At 45.3% G+C, this 22,333-nt stretch overlaps 1 protein-coding gene across 8 annotated transcripts in view; it reads left to right on the top strand.

Moving 5' to 3' along the window:
- KCNIP1 (potassium voltage-gated channel interacting protein 1) overlaps positions 1 to 22,333 on the top strand; it is a 452,168-nt gene that overhangs the window by 405,834 nt on the left and 24,001 nt on the right. The window contains exon 1 of one of the 8 annotated variants that reach the window (XM_064520828.1): positions 21,226 to 21,250. The exons of the other annotated variants lie outside the window; for them this stretch is intronic. Within the exon in view, the coding sequence (XP_064376898.1) occupies positions 21,229 to 21,250 (22 nt within the window). The 5' untranslated portion in view covers positions 21,226 to 21,228. Of the gene's footprint in view, positions 1 to 21,225; positions 21,251 to 22,333 lie in introns of those variants that run through there. 8 annotated transcript variants of the gene reach the window in all.

The following is a 22,333-nucleotide window of genomic DNA, read 5'->3' as shown; positions in this document are numbered from 1 at the left end:
TGGCCAAAGCGCATATGCAGTTAAGAGGGATGAGAACAAAGCAAACCTATAAAATGTTTCCTTCAAGTGCTCTCCTAGCCTCAAAAGGTTTTCATCTTCAGGTTTTCCTGTACTGAAGGTGAGCTCTAAGTACGTGCTGACCCTCAGTGGATTTCTCTTTGGCTGTTGTGGGAGAGAGCGATCCTTCCATCAAAGGAGGAGAGAGCAGCTTGCCTTGGCCCCCTGAAGGAGAGCAGCAACAAAAGCTGTATATTAAGCCCCATAAAAAGCGTAAGTACTGATGGAGGTTCAGCCTCCTTTTGCTTCGGGTAGGTGTACGGGAAAGATCATAGTGCTCCGTGCAAAATGAAGTGGACTCCAGTGCCATGTGTCTTGTAGGAGCCGTTCTCGCAGAAGCTGAGGAACGTGTAAGTAGCCGACTTGGGCATCAGTGTGTCTGTTTGAACAGTGTTTAATTGAAATTGGTTAGTATGGAACATTTTAACCTAGCAGCTCGGGTTGGGGTAGTGTGATCATACTTCAGGAACCAAATCACATCCACGTGGACCACCTCAAAGTAGAGGCTTCTTGCGGCAGTGGTCTGCAAATTCAGATTGTTTGCATCTCTAGAAACGGTCAAGAAAGCCCTTTTGAGCAGTGCTCGGGAGCAGTAGTAGCATTGTCTCTGCGTCTTGGTGAGCCAGTGAAGTTGTTCATTTTACAAAAGGTGTTTTGTGTATAGTTCCCTCCCGGAGGGAGCATTGCAAGGTCCAGGTAAAGACAAGAGGAAGGGGCTTTGCACTGACAGAAGCATGGGATTTGTCACCATTCTCCCGGCCAGGCTGAGTGCAGGTCTGCAAGGTGTGAGATCCACCAGCTGCCCTTACTGGATTGCAGACAGAAGCAGAGGGCATTTCTGTGTTGGAAGAAGCATTTGGTTTAGTTTGGTCAAAGAGGTGGGATATAGAGGAAGCTGAAGGAGAAGCTCTGTCATAGCACTTTTGTCTATGTTTTTCTTTCTACGTTATGAATGCAGTCTTCAGAGTCTGTGTTTTGTGTTCCTTTAGATTTGGGGGAAAAATTCTAACCAAAGCATCTGTGAATGGCGTTGGCCCCTTGCCTTATATCTTGCTTTTGGAAAACATGCAGTAATTCCTACTGCTACTATGTGACAGGTTTGGGTTATTTCTATCCATGTCAGTATTCACATCCGAGCTATGTGGCAGACTAAATGTAAATATCTAGTATTAATTATAACTAAGAATTAGGAAAGGAAATGCAGCCCATCTTGGACAAGGTTAGGATCCGGGCTGGTCTGGCGATAAGTGAATGTCACGACAACAATAGGCTGAGTATGGTTCTGCTTGCACATAATTGTGTTGTGCTGTAGTATCATGCACCAAGTTTCATCGCAAAGCAGTAATTTTTTTTCCCCCCCAAGCCCCCTGTACTTTGAACACTCTACCACCAGCACTGGCTTTATCACCGGGTGGTTGCTGAAATTCATATGCAGGATCCATACTTTATTTTTGATTTAGCTACTGTGAACCTGAGCAGTTTTCCATAGGGAAAGAGTGAAGGGGAAAAAAAAATTACTTTGGGAGCAAAAAAATGTAAAAACACAGAGATTCTATCTAGTGAATCTTTGTTATTAATTTATAAATCAGCTGCATGGATATAGTTCAGTATGAAGTTTGGCAGCTTATCTTTGCCTCTCAGAGGGCGCTCCTATATATGAGTTCAATAAAGCAAAACTCTGATTAGCTGCTCTGGAGTGGCCAAACTAGAAATCAGCAGTTTGCAGAGTCTTTCAGAGTCTCATCCTATATTAATAGTATATTTTGGCCTTTATAATGCCAGAGGACTGTAGTGATCTGAATTCTGGGTATTAGCAAGGTGGCAATGAGGAACCCTGGGCCAGGGTTGGACTGTCACAGCACTGTTGCTCCCTCCAGCTGCACATCTTAAATGTAAAGGAGAGAAGAAGAGAACTTGTCGTTTTGTTTTCATACAAGACACTAAGCAGAAAGAACAGATAATTTTTTTAAAAAATTGCAAAATATTATCTTCCTTTTTCCTGCTGTCCCTACCCTCTTCTTTTTGGTATTTTTAAAGTGATACTATGAGGCTCTTTAAACCAGTTTCATTACAGTTAATTCCCCCTCTCCTCAGGCAGCTTCAGCTTTATGTAGCAAATTCTTATTATACCCAGAAGCTTTCTGCCTGCTAATAAATAATGGTGTTAGATTTTTCTGTGAAATAAATGTGGTCTCTCATTGCAGCAGAAAGGAAAATAATTCCAAGGGTTTTTTTTTTTCCTCTCCATGGAGATAAAAACCAAATAGCATAAAAATTGTGTTCATTGTAGAGATGTGGGCCAGGTTTAAAAGTTTAAAAAAAAAGAAAAAAGTTCCTTGTGTTATTAAAAACAACTTTGATCATCATTGCACAGATGATGTTTGTAATCCTACTTGTTTTGAACCTTGTAAATTATTTTTATGGGGTGTTTTTTTTTTTGGTAGCTTTTAATACAGTCTGTAAAAAGCAGTCAGCTCTGCTTCCCGTTGAGAGTCCGGCTCCTGGAGCGAGCGTCGGTCCTAACCCAGCTGTGTCAGCCCAGTTGTCTCCTTGTTCTTGCAGTCTTGCAGGAAGCATGAGAGTGAGCTGTTCTGAACGAGCCTCTGTATTTTTGAAACCCAGAATCATTTTACTTGGCCTAAATAAACTTACAGTTGTAGGGGGGAACATTTCTTTTGGCTAAAGAACATCCTTGAGAACTTGAGGGTAAGGCTGCTTTTCTTGAGTAAATTGAGTTAGGGAGGTTCATAATTGGAAAAGGATCACTATTTAAATAGTCGATATAAATGGAAAATAATTAACATTACCTTGATCCCTCTCCTACGGTTCTTAAATCCACACATGGGAGCCCTGAATTGAGGCAGCATGTCCAAACGTGTCTTAATTAAGTCTTAATTAATTTAACCACTTGAACAGTTAATCCTTTCCTTTTCCAAATGCGACTGTGCTGTGCAGAAAGTTTGCCGGGTCCAGCGGCTCCCGCAGGCTCCACGGCAGGGGGGCACCAGCGCCCCGGGATGCCGCGGGGCAGAGGAGGGTGAGGAGCGCCGCGGCCGCAGCGTGGTCCCCGCCGGAGCTCGGCGGGCAGGGGGCTGTGGTGGCGCTCGTCCTCGCGCGGGGCTGCCCTGCCCTGCCCTGCCCTGCCCGGGCACCTCGGTTGCCTGCCATCGCGTGGTGGCAGCCTCCCTTATGGGTCTTTGCACAATGGGCATATATACTTGGAAAGGCTCCAAATCCCTGGTTTTCCATTATTGTGGGACTGGGCCGGAGATCCTGGGCAACGTGCTCTAGTTGACTCTGCCTGAGCAGGGGGGTTGGACTGGATGATCTCCAGAGGTCCCTTCCAACCTCAACCCTTCTGCGAGTCTGTGATTTACTACATTTCTTGTAGGCAATTAAAAGGGGAATTGGAATTATAAGGTGAAATCTGGAGCATTCAGAAAGGGGAACGGGAAAAAATCTTTTTTTTTATTTTGTTTTCATGTTCACCACTGCTCCCACCCGCTATTAAAATATTTCAAGCTAGCTGTTTCCTTCTCCTTCAAAGAAGCAGGAGCGAGCACTTGCGCAGACGAGTCTGACTTCCCCAGCTAGGTCCTTGGCACACGGTTGCCATCAGCCCTCAGATTGGGGGTTTTGGTGCCCCTTGCTTTGACCGTGGTCCCCAGCACCCCAAAGTCAGAGCTCAGAGGGCAGTGCAAAGAGCCAGTGCACGAAGAGCTCCATATCCCAGATGCTCTAGGGATAACACTGTGATGAGCTTAGCCCTGGCGGCATGACCATTTGAAACCCAACCGGCTTTTTTGCCTCTTGCTCTGTTGCATGGTTTTCCTGACACGGAGTACATTAGAGTTGCTCAGCCTATGTTATTGACTTTTCAGACAAAATATCCCAATTTAATACTGATCATGTGTGGGATGGGTCTTTTTTCTCTGTGCGTGTTTGCAGGAGGGGTGTTTTGTTTTTAACTGTTCTGTTCTTAGCTGTACTCTTCTATCGCTGTTTCTTGCTTCTCATTTGTGGACTGATACATGACTTCCTTGAAACAGAATGGAAGAAATAAAATCGCAAAATCTAATAAATATTTTCACAGATTCTTTAAAACCAAGTCACTGGTAAGAGCTGATAAGTGCAAATGTGAGCAGCATTTGCTCCATGTGGTTTCCAAATCTTGCTCATACTGCTAGCCATTTCCCACTGCTAATGGGCGCTATCTTTCCTAATCCTGGTTCCACATCTGTGTTGCTAAATGAAAGTAATCCAAGCCAGCATGAAAATTTAATGAGATGCTTCTTCCTATTGGTCATGTCCTGAGCTGTGTATTTGTTTTCTGCCTACACAAGTCCTCAGACAATGTCAACTAGAATAGCTCTAGCGTTGACAAGCTTTGATGCTTTAGCCTCAAGTCATCTCTGCTGGCAGCTTTCTGAATACAGGCCAGATCTCTGATTTTGCCAGTATTTTTTTTAGGGGTCTGGACTAAACACCAGCCCCCAACTGGGGAGCCATGCTGTTGTCTCAGCTGCTCCAAGACCCTGTGGCCTTCCCTTCCCGCTCGCAGGTCACTGCAGTTCAGGAGCAGGTGGCTCCTCAGGTAAGTTAGTGGGATGAAGAGTTCCTAATGTACTTTAGCAGGGCGAAGTTTAAAGAATTACTTGGCTTTGACTTGATGTTAATCCATCAAGTTTATTGGTGGCTATATTTACATCCTAAGTGGGGTGTGTGTTGAGAAATTGCATCATACCATGTTGGGCCTGGCGGCAGCCCCATTGCCCTCCCAGGAGAAGCAGAGTGAAGAAGTCGAGAGATGGGGCTGGGTCGTGCGCTGGCTCCATTAGCCTTTGCTGCAGGCACTGGGGTAAGTCACAGGGACAAACTTTCAAGGTTCCCAACACTGTCAGCAAAAGTCTTTCTTGGCACTGTGTGTGTTTCCCTTTTCTCTTGTAGGAAAGATGCTGTTCTGGCTAAGAGCACTTCTAGAAGAGATCCCCAAACTATGCTGAGCAGCTCAGCGGGTAACTCCGGGGTTGAGCGACCGCTGCAGCCTGACACTGCAGTGAGCTTTGTTCTGGCCCCCCATATAAAATTTTAAGCAGCCTGCTGTGTACTTGGCTGTGGATTAAGTAACTTCTGCATAACGATCCGCTGTTGGGCAGTGGCTCTCTAGGGGAGGCTTCACCTTATGGTCATTCGTCTGGAGCCTGGATCGTTTCCTTTCTGTAAAGCAGCCCAAAGCTGAGTAAAACAGGGAAGGGGCTTCCCTGAGTTGTGGGTACAGAGCACCAGGGGAAAGCAGCTGAGCTCGGCGAGTGAAATAACCACTCCTGGGGATGCCGCCACAGGCAAGAAGAGAAAAATGACTGTGTGTAGGGAAATACAATCTTTATTAGATGTCCTGAAACAATTGCTTTCAGGCTGGACTCCTACCAGCTGAAAAGAACTGCTGGCAACATAGTGGTTTAGGCGCAGTCCAGTTGCACTAGTGCTCTGGAAACCCACTTCTTGCTCATTGTCCTGGCAAATCAGAAATCGGGGCACTACCGTTTTCTGTGAACAAGTAGCCTGTGCAGTGTTGGTTGCTTCCATATGTTATTTGAGATCAGACCTACTTTAATGCATGTGATGGTAGAGCATACCTACAAAAGTATAACCCGTGCCCACTGCCAGTTCTCAGTACCTCGAACTGGGACAGCCATGTAATGCTGTCGACTCTTCTGCAGTTAACTGCAGGTTTGTGCAAACAGTTGTTTTACATGAGCAAATGCATTTCAGTGAAATTCCTCCTGTTCTCTTGAAAAATCTGGATGTATATTGGAACAATATTTTTTGAGCAGTTTCTTCCGCTCAAATAGACCTTAATTGGTACTTATGTTCTGCTTAATTATGCGTCACATTTTGGAGCAATCTGCTTAACTTCAACACTAGCTTTGTGAAGTGGAAAGAAGGAATCTTTTGTGATGCTGTCTCATTTGGATGTGATCTGTAGCATGCCTATTTAATGGCAGCGTTTCACACCTAAATTCTCCCTTCTGATGCAACGGAGCCATACGAAGTTGTGGGGTGTTTCAGCAGCACGTTTCCGTTGGGTCCCTGCAGACTGCTGTCTGCGGGCACCAGCTGTGTACTGCAGTGTCTAGACAGGCTCCGTTCGATCTTTTCCCCTGGATCTCTAAGGCAGAGCAGAAGATGATATAGTCTATGCAGTGCTGATCACCGAGATATTGACTCCAAAGGATCGTCTTGGGAGGCTCCAGGACCAACTTCCCAAGGAGCTGAGGGCAGGAGCTGAGATTAACAAGGTGCTCTGGAGTCATGGCTCTCCAGTCCCCCTGTCGCTCTTGGTCACTTCTAGCCAGTGAAAAACCCCAGCCAAGGCACTCCTGGAAGCAGCGGTCATCACTGGGGCTTGTGATCCAGCCGATAAATTAATAGAGAGAAAAGGGTTGTTGCTTTGCAGCTTTGTCTTCCCTTTTGGCACATGCAGAGCTGCAGTCTCCACGTGTGCTCCCAGTGACCTTCCAGGATAGTTGCTCGTTTGCTTTTAGACCAGCTGCCGGGGATGAAGTTAATCATCAGAAAAACATTTGTGGGTAACAGCCCCAATTAAAATCGGTATTTTCATCAGCATTTTCTTCTAGTCTGGACTATAAACTCTGGAAGAATGACACCTTCCATTAGATAGTCTGAAATCCAAGTAGCTTCCATGTCACGTCTGGGGACTAGGTCATAGTTCCCGCTGATGGCAGGGGTTGGCTGATAAACCAGCTTCTCCGGGCCCTTCCTGCAATGCCCCAGCTGTGGAGGCACTCACCAGCAGAGCATGGGCTTGTTGTAAGGCCAGGTCCTTGGAGGACCAGGCATACTTCAGCTTTCCTCACTCAGAGGCTGCTGCAGGTCCCTCTGCAGACCTGGTTGCATGTAGACATTTCCGTTGGGAGGCTGCAGCAGGAGAGCCCGCTGCAGAGGTGACGGACCCGAGCTGCAAAGGCTGGACCCCGTGCAGAGGCGGGTATTCCCACGGACAATGTGTGCAAGGTGCCAACCCACAGAGGAGTTGGGGGCAGCTGCTGAGGTGCACATCTGTGTTTCTTGCCAGTTCTGCTCAGGAAGCTCTTCGGGTGAAAATATTGTTCTTGCTCATTGCTCTTTATCTTCTTCTGTCATGTTTGCCACTGTCCTGCCTGTGCCTTTTCGTTTTCCATTCAGCAAGATGAATGTTACTGTACTGTGCTGGCAATGTTTTACAAACAAGTTGCCAGAAAAAATCATTGCAAGACCTGTGGACTATGATGCTTTGGCCGTCTTCGGTTAAGACATTTGGCAGGGAACCCTGAAGCCAAGGGTGGCTGCCTGCAGCTTGCAGGCTGCTCTACCTGGGGATTTTGGGAACGGCGCAGCGTAGCAGTCGGGGAGAAGATAACATGGGAGCAAATCCTGCAGGTGAAGGGACCTAGTCAAGAATGAAGATGCCTCCACTGAGGCTGCAGCTTTGTGATTCCCCGCAGTAGCCACCTGGAGCGACAGTAGACATGATTGTCTGCTGTAAGGCTTTCATGTAGTTTAGCTTGTGTTTGGCCTTGCACCACTGTTGGTTCACCTTTGTCTTCTTGAACATCTATTTAGTTCTGCTCTTAAATGCTGCACGCAAGCAGCATCCCGTGTGTGTGACCCTACCTGTTCAAAACGGGGCCTGAGAGGGGAAATCACTTGGTCTCTGGACTGCAGTTAAAACCTGTCTGAATGCACAAATGCAAAATTATATTCTTCCCAGAATAACTCACAGATAACACGTCCTTGAATTAGGCACTGCACTAATTGTTACTTCTGATTGCTTGATTCTCTCGCATTGTATATGCATTGATTATTGTTCTTCCAAAAGCTTTTGTCTAACTGGAAGCTAAAGCAGACCCATGTTCATGGAAATCAGTGCAGTAATAAATCAGGAACTTGAAGTGTCTGATTTGCTTTTCAATGAGGAAAAACTTTTGGCAGCAATAATTCTTCTCGGAGAGAAGAAGTCCATTTGTATTACATTGTCTTGGCTCATCAGAGGTTTTTGATGAATAACCCATTCTAAGAAAGAAAAGAAATTAAGTTCAGTTATTTCATTTATAATTCAGAGCTCTTCTAAAACTATTTCATTTTTTCAGTGCCATGCGAAGAGTTTTTGATATTCCTTCTGAATAGCATCACAGTTGGATGGCTTGACGTATCCTCACTATTTTCCTTCTCATCTGCTGCTTTAGAAACCAAATCTTGACTCAGTCCCAGTTTACCCTGTATTTCCTAAGCTGAAGGGCTTCTGCCAGAAGATCCTGTTTAAGGCCAGTTGCTTACTGCTGTTTTTTGAGGAGATTGCTTCCTTTATTTCTTTTCATCCCCATCTCTCCACATTACCGAAATACCTGCAGAAGAGTCCCACAACTTGACTTTTGTAAAGCCGTGATTACTGATCTAAACTTTATTGCAACAAAAGTATAGTAACGTTTAAGCTACTAGATTAACACTATGACTAGCTGTGGTAGGAATTTTCTGCCAGGCTAATTACTATGTAAAATTAGGTCTTCTGCAAAACTGGAAAAATTTGATCCTGCTGGGAAAAGACATAAAATCTTGCTTGCCCAGGTGAGCAGCACCCATGGCATGCCAGATGAGCGCCACTTGCCCCCACTGAGCTCTGCTTGACATATAAACTGGAAAAAAAAAAACTCTTATTGCTTTATTCCCTGCTGAGATAACAAGCCTTTGGTGCAGGAACTGTCCTTACTATATATTTGTGCAGTGGTAGGGCCCCAATTCCAGCGTCCCTGCTGTCATTGACAGGGAGCAGGATGATTCCAAGCTCAGAAGGGCATTGCCCTCTGGAAGCCCAGCTTGGTGGTGCAGAAGCCTCCACTGTGACCGTTCTTCCCTGTGATGGTGCCGAGAGCTATCCAGATTACTTTTGGTTAAATGAAGACTAAAATCTGCAGAGAAGAATCTTGCTACAAAACACTTTCTATGAGAATGAGAAGTGCATTATTTTGCTTTATATAATCTGCTTATTTGACTTGTGCAATAAGAACAAATAGACAGAAGCAGTTTGCAGAGCAGATGAGCTTGTCATATTACGCTTGTGGAGACTAAGCAAGCGTGTGGCTCAGAAATTCGCGGAAGAGCTGCCTATGCCTCGACTACAAAGACATGGGCTGTGGATCGGGAAGTCCAGCTGAGATGGCTGGGCACCAGGACAGGGCTCCCAGAAGTATCGCTCTGTTCATCTTGTTCTTTTCTCTTCCCTGGGTTAGATGAATTTTTGATCTCGCCCAAGATAGCCGTTCTTAGGTCTATCATCTTTTCAAAGAGGAAAATCCCACAAAGCGTGGCTTGACAGAAAAGAGGAACACTGATTAGCTGAGAATAGTGCAGGAAAGCTGTTCCCAGGGCGCAGCGTGGTTGACTGTGAAGTGCCAAGAATTGCAGCTTTTTGTAATACCGATCCCCCTCCCCCCCCCCCCCAGACAGTACTTGGCTTTAGTTGTGCTGTGAGTTTGCATAGCAAAGGATTTTTGCTAGCTGAAGCTAAGCACCTGTAGGATATCTAGAGAAAGCCTGACTTCTGCAGCATCGAAACAACTCTGTAATCGGAGCCTTCTTAAAGAGCTGTCTTTAGACCCCCTGAGCAGATGGAAAGTCCTTGAAATGTAGCCTAGTCACAGAACAAACATGTCACCACCATGACTGCTTGTCTTGCTTTGGGAAATCTCCCCAGGTTACTCAGCTTGCTCTGTGAAGTATTCAGAGCAAGTTGGTGGTGTTGCATTTGGATAGAAGATTGGCGACCACCTTACATGTTGGTTTGTAACTGTTCCTTGGGGCTTTTTGTAGTAGATGCTGGTAAGGTAGACTGTGAAAGAGCACTGCCAACCGGTGTGTACTGCAAGTAGCTCTGGGAGTATGGCAAAAGGATCTGGTGCACCTCCTTCACGTAGCTGACTGTTTTCTCCTTTATTTCATCAAACTCGTGCTTGCCTTCAGCTCTTCTGTTAGTCATCTTTTGGCCTCGTCACTCTGTTGCTCTTAGCTGCGTTCCTTAGATTGCTCTGTGTGATACTTTGAGTCATTTAGCAGGAACTACTGTGTGTGTTAAGCACTACCTAAATTTCAGTCTAGAAAATAAGTCAAGTCTTGGTAGAGGCCCTGCCATAACTGGTGTGGAGCTTTGTCTTGTGAAACAATACGGGACCCGAGTACAAAAGTCAGACCCGTTTGTAATGGGGAGATGCATTGACCGAGGGCGAATGAGGTTCGGGGACTTGTGTGGAGCGCTGGGAATGCGTGTCTGGATGCCTGAGCCTTATTATTCCCATTTTACTGATGAGGCTTTACAAACTGCCTTAGTACTGCCTCTTCTTCCAGAGCGCTACTGAGGCGTAATTCGCTTCTCCAGCAGTGTTGGAGATAGATACTAAGCGTTTGAATGCCGTGAAATGGCACTGCCTGGTTGAAATGTATTATTGTGAGCGGGAACACTGCTGACGCTGCTGATGACCATGACTTAGTAGGTTGAAAGAAGCAATCGGTGCTATAAAGCAAGCTGGCTTTTAGGTTGCATCGCAATTCGTGTTAGACATTCCTCTTTTCAAATAGCAAGGCTCTGCAGTTCAAGTCCTGCTGAGGATATGGACTGAAATGATGTTTTCACGTAAGAACTGATTTGCATAAACCATTTTGTGTTTCCAGTGAAATACTGCAAGTTCTGCAAAACTCCTTTCTTCAGAGGAGCAGTATATTCTAATGTTGGTTTCTTTGATTTTCCCTGAAGAGAAATGACTTACTGTGAATTCTGCTGCTAGGCCATTAATGTGCTGTGAGGATTTTCTTGCAGGGCTTAAGGTTTCTTGCTGGAAGATATATGAGAAGCAGAGTAAGAAGACTTTTTTTTTTTTTCTTCCCCCCCTGGGAAGTGGAGGGGTGTCTTCGTTCTCTCTGCTTTCGCAATTCCTTCAGTTTAATTAGGCCCATGACTTATTAAGTGCCACTTACAGTCTTTGAAAGGGATTGATTATGGGTGCTTGTCCTTGGAATAATTCTTCAGATTGAGGTTTTCTCAGGGCCTCTATGGAAATCAAACAGAGCAGAGGATCTCCTCTTCAGTGAAATTCGTTACTGGCAGCTGGGAAAAAAATCTGTGAATTCAAAGCTAGGTAGTTTGGGGGTTGTTAAAAGAATTCCTTGAAAATGGTGGAAAACTTTGCAAAATATACAAATAATGTTGGTAGTGGTTTGGACAGAGCATCTTTTGGAGGTGAGGAGGGGTAGCCCTGCCTCTGCTTTAGGGAGTGGGGCTCAATTAGGGCTCAAGATCTGGAGGGTCTCGGAGCCAGGATAGTGCTGGAGCCTGTTCCAGTTAGTGCTGTGTTTTTACCTGATATGGGCTTTTTTTAATGCTATATAAGCTCTGCAGCATAGGCTGCTGTTTTCCTGAAATGCCGAGCGTGTACGTACTGCTTTGCACACAGTGTACAAGCCCTTTCTCATGGACCAATTTGGCTACCCACAGGAGGAAGGTGTTTGAGAAAAGATTCCAAGATTTTTACCGTGGGAATGAGCACTTCTAACAGCCATCAAAGGCTGAAAACTATATATCCTTATACTGAACTGAAATTGTATGTAGTTGGGGGAAATAGCCTTCAATACCCTAACTAAGCACACGAAATAGAATTACTTTCTGAACGGGACCGGATGTCAGCCTGAGCTGTCTTTTGTGGAAAGAGATGTTTTAAGTTGAATTCAAGAAGTGATGTTGAATGAGTAAGACTGAAAGTACTGCCAGGCTTCATGGTCTCTAAAATATATGCATTGCAGGAAATGCATTTGTTCAATAAGCTATACAAAAATGATTCAACTATATAAAAGTTGGCATGTAAATATTTTCCACTTCTTTTCCTTGGGGATTTGGGACGTTATTAAATGGCACTTGAACATCCTGTTTTAATTCAGAGTAATGTTCTATGTTCCATACAAAGCCGGAAAATAATCAAGAGTGCTCTTCTTATTTTATGTCGTCGGTGGTGTAAAGTGAAGCTTTATTTGTGCCGTAACTTGCTGTGTTATGGCAATGTGGGGAAATGTGACATTTAAACAAAGCGGAGTAGCGCCGAGGCATGGGCTGGGCTCACACTATGCTTTTCTGGGTAGCAGGCGCCGAGCCGGGCTCATCTTCCCACGCACGGGACAGCCGGCGCCGAGCGCCCGGGGCAGTGGGCTGGGGTCCAGCACTGCCTGGTGGGCTGGTCCGGAGATCTTTTTTTCCCCTGGCTACTCAGAGAAGCAGTAAATCACATAATTTGAGGAAGTTTTTCATCTCCTTTTCACCCAACCAGAGCCTGCTGAGGGGAAAGCTCTGGCTCGGTCTTTTCGTCCCTCCTTCATGCTGGACGTGACACAACCACAGGGTTTCCAGCTTCCACTGGCCGCATCGCGTTTATGAAACGGATTTCTTGCCAAAGTTAATCCAACCTCTCAGTCTCACCTTGGAGACCAACCCTGGGGCTACTGGGGGGACCGTTACACTAGACTTAGGTGCCTGCAGAATCAGTGAACTTTCTGTCGTCTTATTGCTGAGGTGAGACTTCCCCCCCCCCCCCCCTTATCCTTGACCCAGTTTTTCTGATAGGTCAAAAATAGGAGAAAGCAATATTAGGAGAAAAAAAAAAACCCTTTGCTTGAAGTATCAAAGTAGTTAGTTTGCTTTGGTCCGAGAGAGGTGAGGAAACAAGTACAAAAAAGATGGGAGAAAGCCAAAATGGGAGCAACCAGCTCCCCTTAGAGCAGCCCTGAGCGCGCCCCAGGGAGCAGAGGCCTTGCTTGTCCTGTGCCAACGAGGATTTGGACATCTAAGTATTCTGGACTTTTAAGTTCAATGGATCCAAACCAGGTGAGGCATGGACTTGAACCTTGATGGTGCAAATACCAGTTGATGAGTTCAAACACCAGGCTGCTGGAGGAGGCATGTCTTTCTGCAAAACCACTCAGGACTCCTCTCCCTTTGGGGCTCTGGCTAGCTCTTCACTACGGGACAGCGTTTCCTTGGCGTGGACCTGCTGCTGTGCCAAGGAGGAGGGATTTCGGATGCGGGGACTTACAGGCAGGTGTGTGACCAGGGAGCATAGAAATCCAGGAAGCAGGGAAGGGGCACATTGGATCAGACTCGTGACTAACCATGCCGCATTTGTGCTTTTTTATATGATCCCTGAATATGGAAGTGCACAACTGGTGCCCGGTTTGGGTGGCAGACGCCTTGCTCCCTGGTAGAAGTCATTACAGCAGCCTGGTGCTGCGGGTGGCAGTAGACATGGATGTTCAGAGCTGCCCATGAGGTCCGAATGCCCAGCTCTGGGTGGTCTTTGGGGGAATTCGGCGACCTGAAGTGTCAGGCAGGTCTGACATCCTGCTGAGCCAGGGATACGTCTGCGTGGTGGCATCCAGTGAGCGTGTTAACGCTGGCTTCTCCTTTGGCAGCAGCCCACCAGGGTGTCGGTGGGTGGCACGATGTCACCAGGAATTAGTTTCGTCCCTCTGCGGTTCACATTCATTTGAGGCTCTTTCCTTGCCCATACGGCTGCTGTCTACAAGTACAACCTGCGCTATGAAATGTGCCACGTCTTTTCTGACAAAAGTGAGTCTGCTGTTTAGATATCGCTGACTTGGGAGAGGCTATTCTGGAGGAAATAACATTTTTTTTTCAAATGAACAGCCCCATCTAGGGCCTACAGAGGGCTTGGCTGTAGTTTGCCCATCTGAGGAAACAACTGAGCTGGCCCAAAGAAAGCCTAGAGGGATGGACCCATCCTTTGAGGTATGCTTGGCAGGGGGAAATTTGTTTAGAAACCGTTTTATATCTATGCTGTTGTGTTCCTTTGAGTTCTTAAAAAAGATGATAATTTTTGTTTACAGTCTAATAAAGAAGTGCCTTCTGACTCTGAGAGCCCTCTTTGGGGAGCTCATGATAAAGCAGAGATCTAGGCAGATCCTCCTTGGGCCAACTCGCGCTCTCATCGTGCGCTATAGCGCTGTAATGCTGTGCTTTCCAAAAAGCCAGACAAAAGGATAAATACCACCTTTTTCCCTTGTACTGGAGCTCTGCTCTACAATAGGATTGATTATTGCAATGAAATAAATACTATATGCCATGCTGGTTTGCTTGGAGAATAGGATCAGAGTCGAGCATTGACATTTGGGTGCATAGGACCTTCCCAACCAGCACAAGCAGAATGGCACAAAATCCCCGTGGTGTTCAGGCAGCTCCTGCCGCATTCAGAGGAATGGGGATGGGCACGAGGGGAAAATGCTGCCCGTGGGAACGTCACGGGGGAAATGTGGCCATCTTCCTAGCATGTCAGTGTGCCGAAATAGGATTATGTGCCTGCAAATTCAATTGTTTTCTTTTTTCTCCCCTCTCTTTCTCATCTCTGCCTCCCTTATCTTATTTCGGTACCTGGAGAGTTTGTGTTCGTTTATCTCCAGCTTGCTTTAGGCTACAAATTCAGGAAACCTTTCAAGGCAAATTGCATCAAAAATTCCAACTGGATTCAAAATAGTTAAGATGTAGTCTTGCGTTGGCCCCAGCTGGCCTTGTGTCATCTCCAGGTGGGCAGTGGTGCTCCACTAACATGACTCCAACAGCTTGGTTATGGTACTGAGGGTATGGTGTTACCTACTGTTTGTAAACGAACCACCAGCATATTAGAAATAATCTTCAAAATGATCAGTTGAAGTTTTGCCAATTCTTTTCCCTTTTGGTTGATCTGTAGTTGCTCAGAGCTGATGCTATTGCTCTGTTTTGACTTCCAGAGAGTAATCCGTATTGTGGGTGTCATTTTAGGAAAAAACATTAGACTTTTTTTGGAAGAAATGAGAAAAATACTTAAGTTCTCAGAAAATGCTTTTGCCTGTTTTAAGAAGAGCTTTTGGAAGTGTTGGTAGCAACATTCTGGTTCTTTTATTTATCCTATTTAATCTGCTAAGTAGACATAAGCACATGAACTTGGATGATTAAGCTGTTTTCTGTTGAGCTCATTGAAAAAGTGCAGGTTTTCAAAGAAGAGCAAATCAGTGTTAAGTAAAAAAAGCAGATTTTGAACCAAAAACTCCTTAATTCTAATTTTAATATTCAGGAGGGAAATTAATTTTAAATTCAGTCACTGAAAGCTTACTTTTGTGCAGTTTTTCAGCTGACGAAGAAAAACGTATTGTTAAATGAGGGTTTTTAATCTCCTAAGAGCTTTTTTCCCTATCTCCATAAAGAAAGAAAATACTTGTTATTTTCAAAATGTGTTATCTTCATTCTAAAGTTTTGAAAACCCAGAAAGTTGCCCAATACAGAAAAGCAGATTGTCCTTTCCTTTTTTTTTTAATAGCACACCTATTGTCTTTCTGCTATCTGTTGATCATCTCGGATGAGTATTCATCTTTTCAAATCCAATATTTACAGTGGGACCTTTCCATACGTGCTAGCTCTTCTTTTATTCATTGATCTCACCCTTACTAAATCAGGACACTATTATCATGCTTTCTCTAATGAATGGTTGCATTTACATTTCTTTGTTCTCAGGGATGGAAATTAGTTTACAGCGAGTGTCAGAATGCAAATGGAGAAGTGTGCTTATTAGACTTTAAATGGGAGATTTTTCTCCCTTCCTTCCTGTCCTTGCACTGCCCTGCAAAGCGCATTTTCCCAGACAGTGGGGGATTTGCTAACGTTTAATGTTCAATCCCAAAGACTTTTTCATTTAATTCAGCTATGCCTCCATGACGAGCAAGCTAAATTTCCAACAGTAACAGCTCGGAGCAAGGGGAATGAAAGAGAGGAACAAAACCTTGCTGCTGCAAGACTTGCCCAGGAGGGTGAGATCTCGAGGTTCTCCATCCACCCAGGGAAAAGCAAGGACTAGTACAACACACGTGGCGTGAGCCCAAACTGCCTTTACGTATGTCTTTTCCTTTAACCTCAAGCTACAGAGAAACACACACAGCAATGAGAATTGCACAGTTTTGGGAGCAAAGGCCTTGGAGCCTTTTTAGTGCTCAGAGGGGCAATGACGTTTCCTGCCCATGGGGTTAATGCACCAGTAGAGTGAAGTAGTGGGGGGGGGCCTGGTGCTTCGCCGCTATCAGCAGGGAGGGCTGAGATATTGAAGCAGAGGTGGTGCGGTGAGAGGGAGTTTAGGAAGGCTTTGGGGCATCTGGTGGCACTGACTGCATGGAAAGTAAGGAAATAGCTGAAGCTGAACTGTCCGAAGGCAGGAGCTGCCCAGGATGGAGGTCAGGCTGGGAGAGCTGCAGGTAGCAGTGGACCAACCAGCGCTCTTACGCCTTTCAGGGATGGCTGCAGGTCAAATTGTGCACCAAATTTTCCAGTAAAAAGAAACAGATGCCAAGAGAAACCACGTGCATACCTTTAAAATACAATTAATTCAGTTATTTCTAACCAATTTGCTAATGAAATTTTCTCCCAGGGGTTGTGAGGATAGTGTGAAATCACCATGCTGCAAGCGAAGTGGCTCCAGAGAGCAGAGGTTGCACTGACTTGCAGACCACCTGGGACTTCTCTGCCTGTACTAATCGTTTTTTATTTCTACAGCCGCTGAAGAGCTAAGCTACAGCGACGAAGCAGAAGGTCGTGGGCACCTCTTGTCAGAGGAAGGCCTCTGTTCAGACTTCAAAAATTGCATGCCGAGTGCTCCTTATCAGAGCGTCTGGGGTGACTGCTGCACTGCTGTCTTGCCGTACGCATGGGTGGTTGCATGGGCGCATGGCTGCGTGCATGCTCCCCTTCACACGGTGCCCCGAGTTCACAGTCACGCGGGGGAAAGGGAGCACTTGCTTCCTTTCCTGCTATTTGGGGTAAGGAAAGGAGGCAGTTCGGCAAAGAAACACATGTAAGACACGCCTGGAAGCAATCCTACCCTCCCTGGGAAAGGGCACCCTATGGCATTTGCAGATCCCATCCACTGTCACCTGAAAATTGGAGGGGAAAAAAAAGACTAAGTTGTATATGGTTGTCACTTTCTTTTTGTTAAATTTTTTTCTTACTTTTTCCTAGACACCGCCCGATGGTTTTACGTGTATCAGAGAGGTAAAATTTAAAGCAGTTTGACTACGTTGGTCATAAAATTTCTGTAGCAAAAGTTTTATTTTTTTTAAGGTCCCCCCCGGCTGAGTTTGTTCTCCCTTTCCATGGTGGCAGCAAACAAAATAAAAGGTGGTTGAAAACTGCCTGGGTCCCAGGGTAAGTGTCCAGCCTGGGAAAGGCTGAGCCCTTCCAGCTGGGTAAGCAGTAACGTGCTGGGAATGGAGGTTGTCCCCACTCTCGCTCAACCTGCGAGTCTTCCTGGACGCAATGCTTTATCGCCTGACACGCTAAGGCAAGTGCTTGGCCGTTCAGGTACTCACTATCAGTGGGAGTTTCTTGAAAATCATCAGAAGTGAAGCAGTTTTCTAGCCCGTTTAGTGAGGCTTATTTGCAAGTGAAAGTTTCACCTCCGAGCAGCTGCTTGGAAGGAAGTGCTTGTCCCAAAAGAACATTTTCTGCAGCCTCCCGATGGAAACGCGGCCAAGCACCCAGCCAGCTCTCAGTAGACTTCCAGCCCCCTCGACAGCAAACCAAAGTTCCTCTTATACCCATTGCTACAGGAAGGTGGGGACATGCAAGGCAAGCAAAGAAGAAACTACTGTCCCAAATAAGGTCCACTGCAATGGTATCTCTTGCCTTGGGAATGGCCAAAATAATGCTATTTCTAATAATCGGTACAGTTAATACAGCGTCTGCAAAATCATTTAAAGTCGTATTTGCCATTGGAGCAAAAGGACTGCTCAAATCATTCTAGCTAGTGCCAGCCTTGTGCCAGAAAGATGTTTTGGAGGTACCCGTGGCCTCGGACTTCTCCAGCACCTCCTCTCTGACAGCTGCACCCTGTGCTAGCTTCCCCCTGCTCGACAGAGCGAATCAATTAAGGGAGTCAAGAGGCAGGAGGAAATACTCATACATAACTCTTTGCTTAGCTGGTTGCAAGAAAATCTTAAAATTCTACTTTTAATCTGCTTTTAATTTCAAGTTTTGTTCAAGATCAGGCTTTAATGCAGCTTTTCTGCATGGCTGGTGCTGCTCTAGGCTCACACAGGCAGAACACCCTCGTTAAGCGTGGCTGTTTGTGTAATTAATTTGGTGTGGGTGATCTAGTGGGGAAAATGGAGCTGGAAGAGTCAAAGGACAATTTCAAGAAAAGGGAATGGGTGTGCAGAGACATCAATTCCTTTTTGTTTCGTTATCGGCTGGAGAGCCCTTTTGGTGGGGAAATTGATCTCTCCAGCAGGCAACAATAATAATAATTTATTAATAAAGGGCTGTTCTAGTTTAATTAAATGTGTTTAATATTTGATATTTCAGTAGGTATTTCAATGCCCTTTTTTATCAACGTTTGCCATGAGTGGATTTTACTTAACTCTTTTTTTAGGCTTTACAGAAGTGCAAATATATTTTTTGACGTTGTATCTGAGCTGCCATTCTGGGAATATTGGTGGGAACAAGCCCATGGTTTTCTCATCTGCCATGCTAGGCTTGTTGGTTTGTAAGTGTTTGCACGGTTGGCAGTATAAAGGCTAAGGCTTAGCTTTTGTCTTGGCGACAACATGAAAAAGTGCACAGAAATTATGTTAATGGGCTGACCATCTTAATCTAAAAGGGCCTGTTTGGGTTAGTGGAGTCATACTTTCTCTCAGCCTTTCCCACAGGGATCTCGAGCCACAGATCTCAAACGGCTTTACAGAAGTGCACGTCCTCCTATTGACACCAATGGCAGAGGAACTAAAGACTGTGTCCAGGGTTTGCATCCGTAAGGCAGTGGGAAATGCAGCTCTTCCCTAAATCCCATTCCCACAACTTTCTGCTGGAATGAACATTTGTGGAGTCAGGCCTGCACTTATTTCTCTTTATGAAACTTCCAGAAATTTGCAGTTTGTTTCCCACCGGCGGGATCTGTTTCCTGCAAGATCTGGCCAAGCAAGTATTCTGCTTGGAGATTAATTTTGAGCATGTCATAGATAAACTAGAGTTAATTTTTTCTTCAGGTCCTTACTCCTAAAATACAGCTAATGTTTTTTTAATAAAAATAAGATGCAGCCCAATAATTCTTGCACATAATTTAATCCCCTTCTGCTGTACTTGTAAAATTACCCATTTCATCTCATAGTTGTCAGTTTTACAATTAACATTGGGCACGTTAGCCGTATTTTACATCTTGATTTCTTTTTTTTCTGTAACAAAAAGTGAATTTATTATAAGCAAAATGTTTTTTAAAACCGTCCCCTGTTAATTGTGCAGCATGGCAGGGCGATGCTTCATCTCGCAGCTCTCAGAAGCGGGGGGGGGGGAGGGGGGGCATTTGCATTTTTATTAGCTCATTGCTTATGCCCTCCCATTAAACGGTGTTTTGGGTCTGAGATTGTCCTTGGCAGCCCTAGTGCTATAATGAAGCATCTCTGTTGCTAGTCTAGGAGGCACGTGGGTTCGGAGCACTGGAAACGCTGGGTGCTTCTTCAGGTGGACACCATGGGGAAGGGGTTTGGTGGCTCTTAGGCTTCAGAAGAAGTTAATGGGTCTGGCCCAGCAAGGAGAACCCGTGCTTTTGGGCAGGGCCGTGTATTTTGCAGTACTATAAGATTTACTGTGGACAGAGGATTTGAGAAGTGCTTTGCCTGTGCGTCGCCAGCGGCACGTTGTTTGCCCACTTCCGCTCGTGCTGGCCAGCGACTGGATGGGTCCGTGACGGACGTTGCGCGTCTGGTAACCCGTCGTTACGTTACCTGTGTATTTTTAAGACAAATTGATAATGTCTGTGTGCGTAACGTGGCCAAAAAAAGTGTCCATGTTCCGATGGAACAGAAAGATTTGGAGAAGGGCAATATCGGAGCAGGTCGTTTGTCTTTGAAATCAATCCAAGTGCTGTCAGCAACGTGGGAGAAGGAGGGCATCCCTGTGCCCAGCTCCGCGGTGCTCAGCAGCATTCAGTGGTGACTGAAAAGCTTTTCTCCTCCCTGATGAAACAGTTTTGTGTGTAGGCATGTAGCTGTACAAGCCAGCTTTTACATGAATAGTCTTAAATTACTCTGTTTTATCACTGGGAGGAATGTAAATTCTTCTCAGCGTTGTTTACTATGCTGGAACAGAAGACCATTTGCAAGCGATCTAAGTATGGAAATCTTGAAGTTGTAAAGATAACAAAAGATAAAATTAGAACAAATATGAAAGGATGTGTAAATCGAGCCTTGTCAACTCATTTCCAAAGTGTGCGTTCAGTTAAAATATTGATCTGTTCCAGTGAAAATTTGTTCTCTGCTCTCAAGCAAGCAGCAGAGAAATGAAATACAATATCTTTCATTAGCAGCAATCCATAAAATATGCATGTGCATACAAGTGTGTTAGGCTTATTATTCTTTGTACAGTGAAGCCACTATTTATTTTGTCTGATACACAAAATGTTCATATCCTGTGGGCTAAGCAAATAGAGATGATCTTTTGCACAAAAAAATAAAATTAAGTAATTCATACAACCTGGACAGACTTTGGAATAAGATCATCCGAGCTGCTTCTACCGGCCCTGAGAGTTCATACCCTGTTGACGCAGCAGCTATAAAAATGCGGCCAGAGGCAAATTCTGAGCTGGGGAGGGGTGTTTGCCGTTCCTCCGGTTTTGAGCAGATGGCAAGAAAAACAGCCGAGCAAGTCACGAGCCTGTTCGGTATCTATTCGGCAAGCACAGATAATCCAGCAGAGTCCTGTTTTGAGATCCGTAACGATAAGCCTGGACATATTTGCAAAGGTGCAGGGATGGCTGAGCCAACGGCACCCTCAGCTCGGCATCTCCGTGCGCCAACGCATGGCTTAGACCTAGCACAAATGAGCTGCTGAAAGCACAGACTGTATTTGATCGCTGCCGTTGCTGGTCGTGCCCTGTCACCTGAGCCGTGGAGGTGACCGTCCGCATTCCTTGCATCATCTCCGAGCAAACCTTCACTCTGTTCATGCAGTTACAAACTGAAGGAGAAGAAAATTAGTTCTTTAAACTAGTAGTGTGCCTTTTCCCCAGATCCGAATCTCTTGGGGAGAGGTAGGCTGTAAACTAGGCAAAAATGAGAGAGAGCATGGCATTAGGTAAGATATCTTAAGACCATGCTTTCCTAGTAAAAGTTTAAATATGTGCTTGTGTGTGTATATATATGTATATGCACTTTTATTTTCATTCACCACTATAAAGTGAGCTTTTATTTAAGAAAAAAATGCAGTGTTTGTAAGTGCGAGGGCTGACGCTGCATGCCGAGGCAGCCTTTAGAGCTGGGAGGGACTGAGCCAGAGTGTGATAATGCAAATGTAAAGAAGAAATACAATATGCGTGAAAAAGTCAACGTTGGACAAGGAAGCAGTGATTCCTTTTTGTAGCATTGAGGTTGCTGCGGTTAATTTGGAGCATGTCAGAATGGAAGGAAAGGTTTAAAAGAGGTGATTTAAGAGAAAACAGTGAAAGGAAACAAATAACGACAAAGTAATCTATAGAGGGGGGAAAAGACTTATGACATTGTAAATGATAGTTGTGCATTGAAGACCTTGTCCTTAGGTACCTACGTACACGTCTTGCTCTCGTGGGACTGTGCTACACTCGCTGCAGGCTTTTGCCGGAAAGGGAGAAGGAATGAAAAGAGACTATTAATGTGCAATAGTCATAAAATAACAGTTTTCTCTTTTAAAACAGACAAGAGTGATCATGAAACACCATGGAAAATAGATCTTTGTTGGAAAGTGATAGACAAAATGAGCTAGCAAGTCTTCCCTGCGTTTATTTTCTGCAGTGAGGCTCTGAGAAGTGCCCGGGACTGGCATGTTGCACTGGGACTGTGCGGAGGCTCGATCCCGGGGGCGCTGCGGCTGCCGTACCTCCGGGTGCATCTTCCTCTGGGAACGGTTACGCTCTGAAAGCGTGGGGAAATCCATATTTGCAGAGTGTGCTTATTTAGAAGAGTTTTGGTCTGGTTTTGGTTGAGTGCCCTCTTGGCCAGGTCTAAAGCTTCAGAAGTTTTCATTAGGTTTCCAAACTATTGCTGATGGGAAAGGAAGCGGAAGCAGAACGGAAGGGTTGACTCAGCGGGAGCTGTCAGGTCGGCGGCAGAGCGGCAGTACTGGTTCAGGAACGGAGAATGGAAGGGGAAAGTAGAGCGTTCTTTGGAAAGGGATGAATTTTTC

The sequence above is a fragment of the Dromaius novaehollandiae genome, chromosome 15 (genome assembly GCF_036370855.1).
Source record: "Dromaius novaehollandiae isolate bDroNov1 chromosome 15, bDroNov1.hap1, whole genome shotgun sequence".
Classification (NCBI taxonomy): Eukaryota; Metazoa; Chordata; class Aves; order Casuariiformes; family Dromaiidae; genus Dromaius; species Dromaius novaehollandiae.
The sequence above is the reverse complement of the archived record's forward strand: the minus strand, read 5'-3'. Positions and strand labels throughout refer to the sequence as shown.